A 19,603-nucleotide genomic window follows, 5' to 3' on the forward strand; every position below is an offset into this window, starting at 1 on the left:
TCGGTCATTAAGGAGCACTGATACATCTTTGCTTACTGATTTACATATTTACTACATTACAATAAAGCTAAAAAAACAAGATGTACTTTAAAATAAAGACGACAGGATAAAGCCCTGCTTTCATGAAAACACAGAGATAATTTCATACAGAAATTATCTGTCCATTCATTGTAGCACAAAAGACTAAACACAATAACATCTACGACACGATGTACATGCTGATTTATTAATAATGTCTACTCTTGTTTAAATAAGTACCTGTTGTGTGTATGTCATATGCTCTAATGTTGGACCCCCACATGCCACCAGACGAACTTTAATGTGCCTTAGGATAGACTTTACAAGTCTCTGGTGTTGTGCTAAAGTGATGGAACATCATTCTTCTAAAATATAATTTCTTTGTTATTGTGAAGATGGTGGTGAATAGTGCTAACACATCAGTGCAAAATTAGGTTTTTAGGAGATCTTTCGACTGCCTATAAAGCATTTAGTGACCCCTCATGCCCTGGAAGCACTGTCATCCTGGCAAAGACTATTTATGTCAGGAAAATATTTTTATATTAATAAGGTGATCAGAATAACATTGTATTGATTTGCAGTAACCCAAGTGAAACCAAACTATGACAGAAAAATGCCCATCACATGATGAACAACAGAGACACCAGACCTCCTCACTGCAGGGAAAACCTTAATGACCTTATCTGACCATATTTCTTAACTGTACATCATCTTATTTTTGCAGCACTTTTGCATTTTTAACTTAATTAAATATATTCCTCTTCCCACCTAAATGAAAAACAAAGGTGAACTGGGACTGCTTAGTATTTTATACATGACATAAAGCATGAATGATGTTAATTGCTGTATGACGCAGTAAACCTGTCTGGAAGCAACCCACACTGATTATAGTTCTCCTCTGTTTATTAGATTTTCCAGATATATTGTCACCTATCACTTACTTCAATGGACAATTTGACACATCAAAATACACCGAATGTCTTAGGTGGGAGAAACTTAAAATGTTAAATGATAACTGAAGACTAGAGACAATACAAAGATAAAATGACTCTTGGAATGTTACTGCAGGCGAGCCACTCCCTAGTGTTAAAGCCTTTATATATAACTAACTGAGTAAAATTCCTAAGCAGTCAGAACCAGAATCGTGTGGCCTTTCTGTGAATGTTAAAGACATTATTTGCACAATTTTAACCTGCAATTATTGAAATTTACTGTAGAAACTGTAGAAAGTTTGTCTACTTGCTGGTGCCACATAAAATCAGCCACACTTTAGTTGTAGTTTTGGCAAAAGCATTCGCTATTCATGACCATTAGTATTTGGCCCTGCTGTTTGGTGGGGCTGGCATTTCTCCTTAAACAACCATGTGACACTATCCAATCTTGTGCTTATGTAAATGGAAAAGTAGAAAACAGACATTTTATTTTTTCATCTTTACAATGGAAGAGTGGAAGTAATAAGCTGACTTGCTTTTGTAGTCCACAACAATGCAGCATGACATACAAAACAGTTTTCCCTACTTTGATATAATTGGCCCTTTCTGAAAAAAACTTCGAATGTTTGTTTTCATTTGCATTATTCTAGGTTTAGTGACATGCTTCAAATGCCCAGACAAAATTGGGAGTCCTGCAAATACAGAGGATTGGTTGAAAATGTTTGCTCTTTGCACAGGTACAAGCCTCCTGACAATACTAAAATTAGCTTAATTAATAAAAATAATTAAACTAAAACTTACACAAATAATGAATAAACACTTCTGACAATCTAAAAAGTACAAGTACATAACATACATGTATCAAAGCATACTAAAAAGCCTTAATGTAAAATAACACAACTCCAAATACTACGACATGACACAAAATAGACATGTGATCTCATTGAATAAAATCTCTAATTTATTGGCTAATAAACCGACCTGCATTCACATAAGCAGTAATTACAAAACACTGGCCCACAAATTCTGTGCCTTATTCACTTTACTGTTACCTCATAACATGAGCTCTGTGTTTAGACAAAGAGAAAAAAATATAATTTTGGCAGCCTGACTCTTCCAGATGTACACTACAGAGCCTAGATTTAGTTCATGCTGACTATTATAGCCTTTTAAAGCACATAAAACCAGCACAGATCTATCCAAACCTGTTCAGAAACCCTTTGGATTATAAAATAGTGTGTTTTTACACTGTGTCTCCTGTGGAACACTATAGCACAGCCTCCTCCAGGTCCTGCCAACATGCTCAAAGCCAACATGCTATTCTCATAGGACGTGGAATTTAGTCCGCCTCTCCTCTGATCCTACGATTTCCATGCACATCCATCCAGTGCCGACCCATCTTTTAGCACCTTAATCGGTCCTGTTCCTGACTCAAACCTCTCGCTTACCCTCCCAGGTTTACTGTTTCAACATCATTTCCACTCTCCGAGGCCATTCAGTGCTGTTCACTCTGCAAACACAGATACACTTCTGACCTCTCCTCGAAATGCCTGATGTGCTAAATCCAGACATAAAACAGTTACACTCCCTTAGCAAATAAGATTCTTTGTAATCAAACCCAGAAAGCCATCTTCATGACTGTTTAATCTAATAACACAGGTCTTTAACACATGTAATGAAAAAGTTATTCTATTAATGTCAAGGTCAATCATCTTTCATGATAATCAAGCAAAGCATCAGTGCAACTGGATAGCTATCAAGGTTCCTAAGACACAGCTATGATACACAGTAAACATACTTTACATAATACAGTAACAAGTGTTACTTTGCTATATGGCAACTTTGGTTTATTACCCCAGGCTAAAATCTATTTTTTATGTGAATTAACCTCATGCGAGCAAAACAAGAAGTACTGTTGTACAAGACGGCTTTGTGTACAGTGATACAGAGTTATATTAAGTTTGGGCTGCTTGAGTCAAATCACAAGTTTTGCTGATTTGCTAATTAAAAAGAAGTTTATGCTGTCTCTGCAAGAATCATTAAGTATTTCTGCAAATTTTAATGCACAACTTTATTTAAAAATAATTCTATTTATGAAATTTTACATATTAAAATAATAATACAACATTGGACCTTGGGCTTTTTTACTCTAGGCTTCTGCCTAAGAAGCAAAGAATTAAAAATAAATGACTTAAAATATCTATAAATGTAATATCAAGTGTCTATATTGTCCAGAACATATGGAAATTATGGGGATCTTTTAAGAATGAAGTGAAATCAGAATCAAAGACATCTGGGGACAGTGAAATTAAAATAAGAAATCCCAAACTTTTGCACAGGCCATATTTACAGTTATATTCCTTTTCTGTGTTAATCATTATGCTTTAAAATGTGCAGAAATTTATAATGTGTCATTTAATTGCAATTGCAAAATTAGAAAAACAACAATATGTGATTCAACAAACTTTCACATGCAGCTGTAGCTATTAATCACAGCTAGGACTATGCACACACCTGGAAGTTAAAAAAGAACACCTCAAACAAAGATGTTCAACCTAGATGTCAAACTAGACTCTTAAACTAGTTCCTGTATTTTCTAGAGTGTTTTCAGGCGAGTAAACTCTTGTTATCTGTGTAAGGCACTACAAGGGAACAACAGTAAATCTAAGACCATGAAGAACTTAAGGATCACATACAGGTGTACAGGAAGGTGTACCACACACATGACTGCACAAACGCACACAGACCATAATGTTGTACATGCTTGTTATTAGAATCACTTTGTGCAATCACATTAAAGAAGGATTAAATTCTATTGGTATCAGAAAGGATCTTCATAAAATAAATGAGTGCAGTCTGCTACATTCTAAAAAGAATGCTTAGCTAATATTTTCCTAAATGTGAACACAAACAGACAAGTCTATAAATACACTAGAAAGGTTTTTTTTTCTTTGTCGTCATATTTCCAGAAAATTCCTCTAGCTGTTGTTGGGAGAGGACGGTGGAGTATGTGATTTGGAAACATTTAAGACGCAAGTTCAAGGCCATCGTTATTTTTTTTACTTTGTAGAGCAGCAAATATCCGTATTACACCAAATCCAACGTTCTCGTCCATCATGTGACCGAGTCCGAGTCAGTACATTATTTTTAAAACCAAAAAAAGAAGTCTTGGGTTAACAAAACTCTTGGTCGCTTTTCCAAAATGCCAGCAGATATGACCATGCTGTGAACAAAACTGCAATACAGTTGCAAACAAATAATCATTTTTGCTTTGAGGATCACAAGAAACCAAATTAAACAAAACAAAACTGGCCTTTTCTTGACGTAAAGCAAACTCATATGCAAACGAGGCTCCTTTAAAACTCCTGTATTTCCTTGTAGAGTACTTTTCTTCCTTTTTATCAGCATATTCATCTTCAAGTTTAAGCGTGACAGGGAAATGGTTTGGGGATCTTTAGGCTTGAGCACATCTCTCTGTCCCAGTCCATAAGGGGGCAGACAGGAAGCAGCATTGGGCTTAGCTCCAGTGTTTTCAGCTCTAGAGGTACGGGTATTGGTTCACCTTGGTGGGGCTCAAAGGATATCCAGTGTAGACGGTGGAGACGGGCGAAGCACTGATGTACGTCTGGTGGGCAAACTGGGGCTGGTACTGACCATGATGCAGCGTGGGTGAAGGCAGCACACGGTGACCCATGCTGACAGGCACCTGATGCACAATGCCTGGTGGGTAGCCAGCGTGCTGGACAGAGTGGTGGGCTGAACCCTGAGATGTCACCAGATGTGCCACAGTGCCTGTGGAGCCCAGTGCGGCAGGGGTCGTGTACGTGTAAAGGTGGGGTTGGCCCGATAGGTGAGTGGGAGCTAGGTGTGGGTGCATGTTGGTGCTGTGAGAGGGACTGTTGTGATGAAAAGAGTATGGAGCTTGGGCAGCCATGGTGGGAGCGATATAGGCCTGTTGTCGTCTGTGCCCTCCGTTTCTCTCTACCGCCATGTGCTGTTGGGCCTGGAAAAGAGGAAGTAGTATAGAGCTTGAACCAATCACCCATAGCCCACAAAGCATCATATATACAGTTATCACCCAACCTCATCTTACAAGGTATTATTATGTATAGAATTGAAAGAAACTATAAAACAAGAGGTCTTGTTCTGGAATAGAAAGAATATTTATTGAGTAATACAAGCAATCCTAATAAGTTGACATAATTGTGGGTTTAAATAAAAAACATCCTAGTTCTCTTGATAAATGACTATGTGCACTATTATTTAAACCCCAGCCTTAGTACTTGATGGAACATCCTTCGATAACTTCTAATGAGCTTTTTTCTGAAACATCTGGAAAACATCTGGCCTTTGGGTGCAATTAAATGATGTTCGCAAGACACCCTGACCACATAAATCTTTAGATGGTGTTTATATAACATCAGAGCTAAAGCAAATTAAGGGTGGTTCCCAATGGTTTAATCATGTTGTTACCCAACTTTAGATCACACAGATTATTTTACACACAGGTTTTAAGATCAGTAATATTACGTAGGGGTTTAATATTTGTGACTTGGCAAAAACCAAAATCTAGCTCTGCATAAACGTTTCTGAAATCCTTCTGTATGTGTGGGTGGGGAGGGTGTTGGGTAAAGCACAATAATAAAGCAAATTAGGACAAAAAGTACACATAAGCTGCTATTTTTCTCACCTGACTGAGATTAAGTGGGTGTTGCTGGAAAGGGTGTGGTCCAGAACGCTGCTGCCGATACATCCCAGCTCCAGGAATTCCCCCTGGTAACTGATTGTTAACAGACAGCCCTCCATTGGAGGATTTTAATCTGTAGGCAGGATTCTGGTAGTTTAAGGTATCTGTAGTGACAGAAGTGTCAAAAATCTTGTAATTCGCATAACAGGGAGAAATCATTTTTTTCAAATATATAGCTGCTGTGTAAAGCGAATAGTATTTAACTATCTAAATGTATAATTTTTTGATGAATAACAGAGATATTTTAACACTGTTTATTACATGCAGCCTTTAGAAGTAGTGCAACCATTTTATAGGGAAAACAACATTAATGAATGTTAAACAGCACTCAAAATCTTTATAATAGATTTTATTATATTTAATGATGTGATTTAATGTATCCGCTTACTGGCTACAGCAGTAGGTTATACAAAACATCTGTTAGCTGCTACCTTAACTGCTGACATTTTGAGATGTGGTTAAAGCCTCACCTGGTAAAAGTCGGTCACACTCACTCAGGTTCTCACTGGCCTGGCTCTTCAGAGGAGGGATGATAATGGTGCGAGAGTTTCCATTGCTGTAGTTATCCATCACTGCGACCTTAGAGTCATAGTTGTTAGCGTTAGGGCCAACGGTCCGAGACTTGACACCATAGGGACTGTTATTGCTAAAGTCGGAGTCTGGGGAGTCGTGTACCGTCACACAGCTGATGACGTTCTTGCGCTGCTTGGATGACGTGCTGTGCGGAGGTGAACGTAAAAGGAAAAAAAAAATCCATGTTATTTTACAAATTACACTATAATTATCCTGTAAGGCATACGAGTGATTTGCTCCCTTCTGCTGACCTGGTGTTGCTGGGCTGCTTGTGCTCGTCCTCCTCGTCTGTGTCGCTGCTGATGGTGATGATGCTGACAGCTGGGCTTGGGGTATCCGGGATGACGATAGTCTGGCGAGGGGGTTTCTGTTGGTTCTGTTGTCCATGGTGGTCTCGTGTTGTGCTGGAGGCCTGCTCTTCACCCCACCCTCCTCCTACTCCTGTGCAAGCCTGGGGAGGGGCGCACGGAGCAGATGGGCCGTTCTGGACCACAGCGCAGCGTGGAGGTGTGTTCTCCTTTACACGCTTAGAGCGCTGAGGGGAAAACACCGCCTGAGACGAGGACACCTCATACGCTGGCACGTTCCTTAAAAAAACATTGAGTTTTTAACCTCCTTATCAGATATAGAAATTTTGCAAAAACATTTTAACAAATGAGACTCATGAGTTCATGAGACTCTTACTGACCTGTGGTTCATCTGGTGGGGCTTACTCTTTTTGGAAGAGGAGTTATTATTTGACGGCTGCCTCATCACATGGGCCACACCCACATTTAAAGGCTGCTGGGATGGCAGTGACATATGACCAGCAAGCAAGGCTGGTTGCTGCATGATAGGATTGTAATGGCTTCCATGGGGGTGAGAATTCCTGCAAGAAATTAAAGCAACGTTTATGTGGCCGTAGCCTTTCGAGGCAACAGTAAATACTGAGCAAGGACAATACACACTTTCATAGTTTTCATCATTTTTATTCTCTTTTCTATGTGTTGATATTTTAAATATACTGTTGCTAGAGATGTTTTTGAATTAAATTTGCAGTAATTTTGCTTAGAGTGATGTCAAACAAGGAAACCCTGTTAATAATGAATCTATCATTTAAACATTCCCAGTCTCTGTTTTTAGATTTTAATAATTCCTCCTAGCCTCAAGTATTCTTTTCTTTCTTTTTCTTTGCCATGTTTCACATAATTTAATTAATGCCAATTCCCCTGTTGCAATTCTCTTGTCGCTTGTACCACCCCCACAATGGCCAGGGAAATTTGACACTATTACCAGTTGTGGGCTGCATTATTTCACCTGCCAGTGGCAGTCTTCCAGAGAACCGGAACATGTTTCCACTATCTTTTGGTTAATCTGAGATGAGTTTGGGCCCTGAGAACTCAGTGGCATTTCTGCATAAAACTCATGTATAGCTTTCTGTTTGCATAACTAAATCTTGCTCTTTTTTTGATGTAGCTACAGACCGCACTAAGTGACAAACAAGTTTCTGAAGTAGTCCTGAGCTCATGTGACTATATTTATTGCAATAGCATGATTGTTTCTCATTCAATGCTGTCAGATGGCTTGCAGGTCTTGCACATTTACCAATCGTTTCTTCAAAGATTTCTTCAAATTCCCTGAATCCTTTTACAATATCATGTACAGTTATATTTTGTCAGTGATGACATCTTAAGCAAAACTTTGGATTGATTGAAACTTACACATGACAAAGACTTATATCTAGATAAGAATGTAAATAATAAATATATTATAAATAAATCCAGTAAAAATAAACTAAAATGTAAAAATGTTAGACTAAAAATACTTTTATCCTTTAAATCCTAGGGGCAGTTGTAGCCTAGTGGTAAAGGTACTGGACTAGTAATCAAAAGATCGCTGGTTCAAGCCCCACCACTGCCATGTTGCCACTGTTGGGCCCTTGAGCAAGGCCCTTAACCCTTACATGCTTAGAAAATATGCTATCACGGTACTGTGAGTCGCTTTGGATAAAATGCCGAAAATGTAAATCCTGCTATAGAGGTTTTGATCAGTAGAGGGCAGCAGTGTGTGTGAGACGCTGAGTGGACTAACAGTGGAGCGATGGCTCTCAGTGGGGAGATCTGTGGCTCTGCAGTGCGAGTGCGACACTCCTGCAGGCGGCCTCACCGAAGACAATGGAGCCGTCAGGGCTGGGCCGAAGCCTCCCAGCTCCTGTTCTCACGACATCAGCAAACCCACATCAGCCTGAGCTGGCTGCCCACACAGCAACATGAGCCAGCTGCAAACCACAGCCTTCTAGTTAACTTAGTGACCTGCACTGCCCGGAGAACCACTCAGGAACTTAAAAAGATTCTTAATGCAACATTCAGCACAAATTCTCCAGAAGTGCTGAACATAATATGATGTGATTCTGACTACCAGATTGAAACTAAAACTGTACTTCAGTGTGGATGCATAATTCATGTGCAAATCCTGCTGCTAGACTGAGTACACAGCTTCCTCAAACGTTTAACTTGCTCATTCATCAAAGTCAAAAAGCCATGAAACATTACGCCTTCCCCAGTGAATTAACGGGAATATTTAAAGGTGCAAATAATTATCAACATGTCTGTGACAGGACACAGAGAGGTGCACATTTTTAAGGTATTCGTAATAACCTGCAGGGAAATGAGAAATAAAAATAACGCATATCAGGATTTTTTTTTTTACAGACATGGAATCATTTTTACAGATTAAACATGGTCCTTTTTTTGGTTAAATTTTTTAAGTAGTTTTCATAATCCCTGCAATATTTACATTTTAAAGGAGCTCATTTTAGTTTAAGATTAAAAAATACATTAGTAAATTAAAAGACAGTAGCTGCTTTATGTGTCTTTCAAAACAATCACTAAAAAATACGTCATTCGTTTCAGGGTATGATGGAAATGTGGATTATAAATCTAAGGGGAAACATGATTTTTATCAACATGGATTTTACATGGATTTGTCTGTTTGGACCAGATGGGAAAACATGACATTTCAGATTCTTAAACTGTTTTTCAGTCATAATCTGCAGGTAATACAGCAAAGGCAAAGGGGTGTTTTAGAGCCAAACCTTAAGCTTGTACTTTTGTAGTAGAATTCAGAGACCTGGCAACCTAATCCTGAAATATCTTTTAGTTAATGCATGCTTTATTTGTTTATTAATACTTCAGCAGTTTTAGGTCATGTATAATCACTCTATCTTATAGTAGTTATCTTTAACAATGCATACATTTTTATTAACAAGCCATACATCTCAAACTTCATCTTTCTACACTATAGTACAGCAATGATGAGTCACAATACAAAGTAATATAATATGTGGCTTACCACACAGCAGGCAAATCAAGCATTATAGGAAAATTTTGTATTGTAATGTAGACAAATGGAGTTGCACAAATTGGTAAATGCATACTCAAATATATTAAATAAAATAAAACAATAGTGGGATTAAAAACTTTGAGCTAAGATTAAGCTAATGGTAAAACTAAAAGACTTTTGGCTGCAAGGCAAAACAAACAAAAAGACAACATCTTATTTCTTAAATCCCCAAACATGTGTTGATGTGCAGATGTTAGTTTAAATGACCAACGTGGGAGAATGAGGCACATTCTCCTGCATGCATTTTTTATTTAAAGTTATGAAAAAGTCATGGATTTGTTTGACTGTGTAAATGCAGGAGTGACTCAGGGACAGGTTTACCTCCAGTTGGTTAAAGGCTGAGAGCTGCTCATGGACTCTGGAATGACAGTGGCATGCTGTACAGACGTGTGGGTGAGCTGCTGCCATGCCGAGGGCAGCAGGATCTGTTGGGTACCAGAAGGCCAGGCCTGCTGCAGGATGAAAATAGACAGAAAGGTATATAAGGTTCATGGTGTAAAGCACTGCACTGCAGGTGGTAAACAAGTGTGTGAGTGTAGAATGACCAATCCTTAAAACATGGCAAAGACTCAACAATTGAACACCCACTGATTTAGATTAAGAAGGACAAAGCTATTTGCAGCATGACCGCTGGTAACTGTGCCAAAAAAGTACAAATGAGCTACCAAATGGGTCAAACGATGCAGTGACTGAGAAAGCAACACCAAAACATTTTTGCCTTTTTCTCTTAATCTAGTTATATCCAATTAACCAGCTGTATCTTTCTTCTACTGCTGCAAACCCCTACCCTGACCGAGGAGGGCTGTACCTAACAAACACTGTCTCCGATATATGTAGTACTCAACCACTTCTTTTCACCAGCAGGAGTTGGGTTCACACAGTAATCAGTGTCATATATCAGATTAATGCACCGATTCTCTGTGCAGCCGCCATCAACTAGCCAGCAGAGGTCGCAATTGCATCCCTCCCTCAGACACAGTCAATCACCTGTGTAGTTGCCTGGATGGCCGATAGCAGAACTGAGATTTGAACTTCACAACTCGTGATTTCACCAACACTTTTTCACTTAGTTGTTCTAAAAAAACTATTTAAACTCTTTACCACTGCACCTTCGGGCGTGTTCGTCAGTCACCTCTTTTTTTTTTCTTTTTTTTCTTTTTCTTTTTCTCCCCCTTTAGTGCATCCAATTGTTCAATTTGCATCGTGCTTCCTCTCTGTCTATGCCGAACCCTGCCCTGACCGAGGAGATCGAAGCTAACCCATATCCCCTCTGAAACATGGGCAGCAGCCGGACGCATTTTTGCCACCCACACATTGATGAGTGTGGCGCCACCTAGCGTTGCAACCGGAGAGACACACCCTAAGGGCACTCTTCCTCATCTCTGTGCAGGCGCCTCTAATCAGCCGGCAGAGGTCGTAATCACATTCTGACAGAGAGAGACCCGCATCCGGTTCTTTGTCCCACCCCCCAACTGAGCAACCGGCCAATCGTTGCTCATACAGCCACTCAGCTTCGAACCGGTGAAGCAGAGCTGGATTCGATACGAGGTACTCAGAATCCAGCCCTGGTTGCAGCGTGTCTTTTTACCGCTGCGCCACCTGAGCGGCGTCAGTCACCTCTTTCAAAAAACAGCTAAAGACCCATCTTTTTCTGACTGCTTTTCCTGATTTTTTATTTTAATTTGCTTATGTTTTGTTTGATTACTATATATTTGACCTTTATTTTAATCTGATTGTTGTCTGTTATTTTTATTTCTTTGTTTATGTTGATTAATGTCTGTGCTGTTTTAGACCTGTAGTTGTTGTAGAGTTTCCTGAAAGGCACTTAAAAATAAAATTTTATTATTATTATTATTATTAAAAACATGCTCAAGATAAATTATTCACAGCACAAACCACACAGTCCTCTTTTATCCACTGCCTGTAAAAACTCATTTTGCGGGTAGTGAATTAAATTGCACTGCCTGACAAAAATGAAACAACTTAGTAAGCAAAACAAGCACCTGCTTTATAAAGGACAAAAAGCCACTGTGGAATAACAAAAAGCTTTTGTCACCTACATTTTAACTTCACTCTCTTTCCTTGGCACCGATATCTTTGAGATTCATATTAAGCCTGGAAAAACTAAGCATGCCAAGACATAAAGATAAGACCCGGTCTTAATAAAGACACGTAGCATCTCCCAGGCAGTGCGCTGATGGGTCAGACATTTTCCAAATCAGCTCAGGATTTAATTAAATTCAGGGGCCTCCATTCATTGCTTTGTGAGGAGCTGCTCTGTATGGCTGGCATGCAGAGAGTGCCAGGCATAATTTGCTCAGAAACGTGGCAAGCAAAGAAGTGTCCGCAGCCCTAATGGCTTAATGTAGCTCTACTGATTAGCAGTTTAATGTACGAGTAATGAATTGTTCCTTTAATACCGTTCGCACATCTATTTTGCCATGCATTCGGTATGAGCTAAAGCATTCGGCTCAAGCAAAGGGGGCCTACCCCAAAAACAGCAGGGGACCATTATGATTAGGCTTAGCGACAGACCAAACATACCAAACAAGGGCCTTAGAAATGAAAAAGGTTCAGTTATGTTTGGCTATTAGTAGAGCACATTGGGAGGTCATTGGTAGTGCATAGCCCTTATTCTACTTACGTTTTAATATAATATTCTCAATGCTTTTTTACTGAGGGGCCTAAATTGCCTGGGTTTTTAATGGCACCTTCTATCTAGTTTGCTGTTAGTGCTGCTGAGAATTTTGTTTAAGGCAAAGGTTCAAGTAAAAGGAAAGAGTCATTAATATTGCTAATTTATTTCTTTCAAAACAGTACCAGACTCAAGCTGAGAAACATGACACTACATGAAAGAAAATGTCTTCTTTAGTTAGGTTAGTTATGTTTTCCCTGTGGTTTTGTGTGTAAGGAGGTGGTTTTAGCACATTTAGAAGCTTTCCGGGTCCAGCTAGAGGTGGTGGCAGTCGAACGCTTGCCACCCAGTGTGATCTTAATCCCCCTTTTATTATACTGTATACAAGGCTGTAGCTGCAGCGAAATAAGATATTAAACCTGTAGAGCACTAATAGGCACTAACAAGATTTAACCATTCAAAACTGTAGCCTTGTGGTTAAGGTACCGGACTAGTAATTGAAAGGTTGCTGGTTCAAGCTTCACCAGCTTGAGCAAGGCCCTTGACCCTCAATTGCTTAGACTGTATGCTGTCACAGTACTGTAAGTCTCTTTGGATAAAAGCGTCTGCTTAATGCTGAAAATGTAAAATAAATTAAGTGAACTTAATTTCAATCCTTTTGTATGGTCGCTGTACACACACTGACACAAATCATTATGTCTATACTAGACAGTATCTCCCTGCAGCTCCTTGCCTAAATTCCAGGCCTCCCTTCTCTCATTCACGCTAAGGCTTTGTAATATTTCTGTCCACGCTGGACCGCTAACCCAGATAAGCGTCCTTCTTTATGCAGAAGCATCTTTTTACACACCCTCATTTTTAACATGGTTGCAGTGTCGTCCTCGCTGGGTGAAAGGCCTTTTTCACTCCCAGAGGCTCTGAATGTGTTGGTCCTCCTTTCCCAATTGTTCCCACATTTTCTGCATTCCTGATCCAGATAAAGACCAGGGCAGACTGGGGCCTTCTGAGTCCAGCCTTCTATCCATACACACCAACATGTCTTTCCCTTAAAACATCAGCTTATTTATTGTAATCCCAGTAAAACCATGGGTATTAACATGGAATCTCATATCTAAAATAGCCTTCACTCTTCTAGAAAGGTATTTCAGAGTGTGTCTGTGGGAATTTGTGGCTTGCAATGAACATTCCAATTCATGCCAAATGTGATAAAAGGGACTAAGGGCTCCATTCAATCTTAACCATGTCTTTATGGACCTCTCTTGGTACTTGGCATCATAATGTAACAGAAAAGGTCATCACTGATCATTTATTTTACATTATTGATTTTTTAAGGGGGCACCAGGGCTTCAGGTTTGTTGACACAGTGACACTGCTGGCCCTTCAACCATCCAATTCTGCCCCTACTAATAACACTAAGGAGCATGTAGCTTAGTTGTTGCTTTTTAAAAAGTACACTATATGGCCAAAAGTATTTGGGCACCTTACCATGAGCTTGTTGGACAATTTAAAAAAGCAAATGGTAATAAAATTAAGTGACATCTGTGTGTTTTTTAAGCTATAAAACAGCCTTTCTTCTGAGATAGCTTTTCTCAAGAATCTGTGTCCATACACTGATGTTGCTCAAGAAAGCTCAAGAAAACAATTGTTCTGGTTCATTCCAAAGCTGTTCAGTGAGGCACAGTAAAGCTTGAAAGGGCCTTCCCTGGACTGTTGCTGCCACGTCAGAAGCATATAATTGCCTTTATATAATAGATTTATTACACGTGTTTGCAATTGTTTTGGTCAAAACACATACATTTAAAAATTAGAAGTGGTGTCCCAATACTTCTAGGTATTTTGTCTAATTTGGGCACTCTGCACTACTTTTGTAACACTGCTACCGCCTTCATCCCTCACAGTTGATTAGAAAGGAAGTACCAGTTCTTTGTTCTTTTATTATTTAATAAAGACATTTCAAAAAGGTAAATTATGAAGAGAAGTGATAACACATTTTTATAAGCTTTGTAGAGGTGAATTACTGCTTGTTAGGCTTTTTGTTAGAAAATCTCATCATCATCATTACAGAACGCATTACTAAAACATCTCAGATTCCACCTCTAGAAGTTAAAGCCAAACATCATCAGTCCACTGCAGGTCCTGCCTTGTGATCCCTGAGGGTAAAAACTCAGTCAGCATTCATAGATCTCGCCGAAAGCTAGCCTCCGTCATGACCATCAGACCATAACTAGCTCCCACTCCAGGGAATAAAAAACAAGAGCCTCAGCAGACACAGAACCTGCCTGGTAAAACAAGCTGAGACCAGCTTCTGAGACTTACATGCTCAAAGCTATTATATAAACGTCAGAGGAGGTGAACTGCTGAAAGCCCGTCTGAGTTTTTTGAAAAGCTACAGGGTTAAATTAGTTTGGGAAGTTTTCTTTGTGATGCTGAGGTTACCTGTGTGAGAAGGCCAGGTTGAATCTGCAGGGGTTGACCACCAGGGGCCTGGGTAACTATGGGAACAGCATTATCCATCCGCACCGAGTAGCCACTGTGTTTGGAGGGGGAAGCCTGCAACCCTGAGGACACAAAACAGCCAACACCGTTTTTTTAAAACCAGTTTTTATGTTTTATACTGTAAGGCTGTAAGGTAGCCGTGGGCACCTAGTGATTACACAGAAGAGTCTGCTAATTACTGGTGATACTCATGTACACAGCTGATGTATATATAAAAAAACAAAACAATGTAAATCAAATGCTTTTCAACAATATATGGCCAAAATATGTGGATGCCCCTCTTAATTATTGAGTTAAGGTGTTTCTGCCACACACATTGCTAACATAAGGCTTTTACAGTTTTGGAAAAAGCACTTGCCTGTTCCAGCATGACTGTGCCCCTATGCCCAAAGCAAAATTCATAAAGACATGGGTCAGTTAGTTTGGTGTGAAGGAGCTCCAGTGGCCTACATAGAGCTGTGACACCTTTGGAATGAATTGGATCATCGACTGCAACCAGACCCTCTTGTCCATAATAAGTTATTGACCTCACAAACGCTCTTTAGACAAAGACACCTTTTAAGGGTGTTATAGACACAAAAGGGCAGGGCACAGGCATTTAATGCTCAAGGAATAGGATCACCAACAAGATATTGGTCAGGTGTCTGCAAAGTTTCTGACATGTAGCGTATTTGTACCTTGTACTTGTGTCACAGATTTGATTTCAATGAATTGCAATTTGTTCCTCCTTGGACCACGAGCTATGAGTATTCATTATGCCTTTAATCATTATGCCATTAATCAGAATGGACACACAGTGCCATAATACTACATAATTGAGAAGAATAAAATATATTTCAGAAAACAACAGACTGTACTGCAGACCTTAAGCAGCTTTATTCATATTAAGTAAAACATTTTTTATTGAAATAAAACTCTTACCTTGGAAGGTGGGCGGGCAGACAATCAGAGCTTGCTGGAAGGGGTCGGGCCGAGTGGCACAGAGCTGTGGGGCAGCCGGCTGTAGGGGCATGGTCCTAGGTGCCACGGCAGCCATGGGTGCTGCGGAAGGCTGGTAGAGTGCAGATTGGTAGTTTAGTATTGAGACATCGGGATTGACAAGTGAAAGGGTGGCACTTGTGGAGGAGGAAGCCAGGTTGGTGGCCTAAAGGAACCGATGGAACCAACATACAAACAAAGAAAGACAAACAAACAAAAGTATGAGCAGTGGGTGTTCAGGGGGTATGGGGAAGGGGGGGGGGTGGTATGGATTCGAGCAGCAATGAGGGAAGCAAGACAAAGTATTAAATCATAAATTATAAAAATGCTTTGATTATAATAAGAGTTAAAGGGGTTTTATTGATGAAGCACATAAAGGATGTTTTAAAATGTAAAAAAATGCAACTTGTGATGCTGATAATTAAAACAATGTGCATTTCTAAACTTGCATTTTGGTGTAAATGTGCTAAATTGACTATTAATTGAAAATGTAAGCTTTAATAAGTTCAAAACATTTCCAATACTCATGGCCAGCACTTTTTGACGTCGGTACCAATTGCACTAGAGGATAAATTCTGAATTAAAGACAAGCACGTCATCAAAAAACATTACACTGCAAGCATCCTGTCATTCTGGTGATCATTAGTAATTCATTATGAATCCACTATTTTGCTTGGCTGAGGCCCAAAATACATTCACGACTCTGTACTGGACTTTCTCCCCAGTGTCTATTTTAAATGTATTTGCTTTGTGCACCAGGTATCATTTTAGCTTATGTTTGGGTCATGTACTCTCTTTCACTGCTATTAAAATTTTATGTGTTCCTAATAATACCCTGGTGTAATTGGTCAAATACTTATCTTGTCTTTAAAAGATATTTAGCATGCACAACTACCTTTGGAAATCTGTGCTTAATTTGTCAAGATCAAACCAGTCAAAAAGGTTTGTTTTTGTTCATATTTTATGTGTGTACATAGTAGATTTAGACAGTATTCAAAACCTTTGACTTTTTCCACATTTACCGCATTATCATTTTACCCATTGATCTACACTTAATCACTCACAGTGACAAAGTACACCAAACATAATGACCACTGACAGGTGAAGTGAATAACACTGATTATCTCTTCATCACGGCACCTGTTAGTGGGTGGGATATATTAGGCAGCAAGTGAACATTTTATCCTCAAAGTTGACGTGTTAAAAGCAGGAAAAATGAAGCACAAAGATTTGAGCGAGTTTGACAGGGGCCAAATTGTGACGGCTAGACAACTGGGTCAGAGCATCTCCAAAAGTGCAGCTCTTGTGGGGTGTTCCCGGTCTGCAGTGGTCCAAGGAAGGAACAGTGGTAAACCGGCGACATGGTCATGGGCGGCCAAGGCTCATTGATGCACGTGGGGAGTGTAGCTCAAATTGCTGAAGAAGTTAATGCTGGTTCTGATAGCAGGGCTGTTTTGGCAGCAAATGGGGGACCAACACAATATTAGGAAGATGGTCATAATGTTATGCCTGATCGGTGTAATAACGTTTCACAATTTTTTTGAAAGCTAATGAAAAATTCCATTCACAAAATTTATCTGATCTTTTATTTACTACTTTGTAGCAGCTTCTTTGGCAGCAGTTACAGCTGCAAGTCTTGGATAATTTGCTACTAGCTTTGCACATCTGGCTTTGGGCAGTTCTTCCCATTCTTCATGACAGGTCCTCTTAAGCTCTGAGACTGGATGGCAAGCATCTGTGAACTGCCATCTTAAAGACTCACCAAAAATGTCCAATAGGGTTTGAATCTGGACCGGCTGAGCCAGACAAGGTCATTCAAAGACTTGTACCAGTGCCACTCCAGTGTTGTTCTGTCTGTTTGAAATCAGCTGATTCATTTTTATATTCAGTTATTTCTCCCTCTACTAATAATGTTTGGATATTTTACAACGCTATGTAATAATCATACACAGAGCATCTGCTGTTCTATAAAATGCCGTATTGACCGCTGACCTTGGAGGTGGGAGACAGAGGAAGAGAATGTGTCAATCAATACTCTAGTGTTACATTTGATGCTAGCACATTGAACTAGCCCAGTGTCATTAGCAGCTAATAATAATTCCTCTTTACTCTGCACTGTAATTAGTCATACCCACACACATCTGAGCACTGAGTGTTCAGCAACAAGCTCTTCAAATAGCTCAGTCTGCTCCTCATTCCTCTACAGAGCACTTTGTTCTGTCTGATTCAGAAATATTTCACATGCTGTTTCATTTTTATTCATCTAGGCTTTCACAGTTAGTACATTTGTTTTAGTTCAGGAGTTATTCCAGGTCAGCATCTAAAGCCTTTTTCACTCATTTACACTGGAATTTACCAGCAGTTTACTGGGTAGGCATTTTGTGTGAACACATCAGGTAGACTGACACAGATAATTCTGGAGACAAGACCTGGTACAATTTTTGGGTATTTACCAGGTCAGATCATGTGAAAACAAAACAAGAGTCCGTTTTTTTTTCTTATAAATAAGGTCAAGATGGTGGCTGGTTATTAATTGGCCATTAGAAGTGGTTGTTGATGATGCCACTTGATTACAGAACCAACAGTCATCGCTAAATTGATGAAAGATACGTATATACATCAATAATAATAAATATGTTTGTAATTGATTACCTAATTGTACATTGGACTGATAAAAAGGTATTTGAGAATCGTTATAAGGCTGTGACAAGACTAACAGAAACTTTTTTCTAAATAAAATTCTATCCAACATGATAATTGAATCTGTACATATATTAGCTCTACTTTTATTTACATAATAATGCAACACTATCATGGTTAGAATCAATAGGGCTTTTAATCAGAGCAAAGCGGCACTTAAAAAACTAGATTAATAATAATAATTATAAAAAATAATAATAGTAATAAATAAGCTTAAACAAAGAGCTAAGTGGCTCTTTATAATAAAACTATAATACAGTGCTTTGGTTACAATAATACTTGACTGCACAATACACATAAAAATGCCAAAAGAAAATGCCTGCACCATGCGACCCTTAGAATATTGCTACAGTCGCAGCCAATTCAGATGCGCACAACATAATCCACAGAAACAACAAAAAAAAATTATAAAAAAGCCCTTGATTTACATTTTTAAATAGTTCAGCCTTATTTACTTAAATTTAGTGTTAAGGCAATCCTGTTTCACTTCATGCCATTGCTCGTAATTACAGCCTTTTCATTAGAGCCTGCATGGGGGGAAATCTGAGCGGCACATTTCATTTTTCATTCTCTCTGTTTAGCTCGGCCGGCGATCACCAGGGGAGAGAGTTAATCAATACGCCACTGTGGCATTCATCAAACAAAATAAATACTTCATCTGGCAGCCTGCTAATACAACCTGTACTAGGCCTCAGACACACTCGCAATCACATACGTCACACGCTTCACCCCCAGCAAGTACACTCAGGACAGAGAGTAAACAGTGATGGAGAGGGGGAGAGGTATCTGTTCTGTTTATGTACAAATTTTCATCACATTTTCTCATATCACACATATTATATTAAGCAATGCATTCAATACGTTACTCTGAATTTCTCACACATACTGTACACACACACTTAGTTGTACACACTTAGTATACAATAAACAATTGTTGAAAGCTTGGACATTTTGTAGTTTATGCAGTGTGATAAGGTAAACAAGTCACTAACAGTTAGTCATCATAAAATAAATAAGATAAAAACCATGTATGAGAAAATATCCTTTATTTACAGATGGTGAGGGTTAGTTTTTTGCCCGCAGGTTGTAGAAACAGAAAAATAGATCTATAAAAAATTGTGGTATTTATTATTTTAGAGAACA

The 19,603-nt window shown here is 39.1% G+C and overlaps 1 protein-coding gene across 1 annotated transcript in view; it reads right to left on the minus strand.

Annotated features, from left to right (window-relative positions):
- Positions 1 to 19,603, minus strand: part of hipk2 (homeodomain interacting protein kinase 2) — a 121,545-nt gene continuing 101,942 nt past the window's right edge. Inside the window, exons 8-15 of the mRNA XM_063004259.1 lie at positions 15,704 to 15,926; positions 14,723 to 14,844; positions 9,973 to 10,103; positions 6,959 to 7,138; positions 6,522 to 6,857; positions 6,168 to 6,415; positions 5,641 to 5,801; positions 1 to 4,953 (exon numbers count right to left, since the gene is read on the minus strand). Of these exons, the coding sequence (XP_062860329.1) occupies positions 4,489 to 4,953; positions 5,641 to 5,801; positions 6,168 to 6,415; positions 6,522 to 6,857; positions 6,959 to 7,138; positions 9,973 to 10,103; positions 14,723 to 14,844; positions 15,704 to 15,926 (1,866 nt within the window). The 3' untranslated portion in view covers positions 1 to 4,488. The remainder of the gene's footprint in view (positions 4,954 to 5,640; positions 5,802 to 6,167; positions 6,416 to 6,521; positions 6,858 to 6,958; positions 7,139 to 9,972; positions 10,104 to 14,722; positions 14,845 to 15,703; positions 15,927 to 19,603) is intronic.

This window comes from Trichomycterus rosablanca, chromosome 11 (genome assembly GCF_030014385.1).
Source record: "Trichomycterus rosablanca isolate fTriRos1 chromosome 11, fTriRos1.hap1, whole genome shotgun sequence".
Lineage (NCBI taxonomy): Eukaryota > Metazoa > Chordata > Actinopteri > Siluriformes > Trichomycteridae > Trichomycterus > Trichomycterus rosablanca.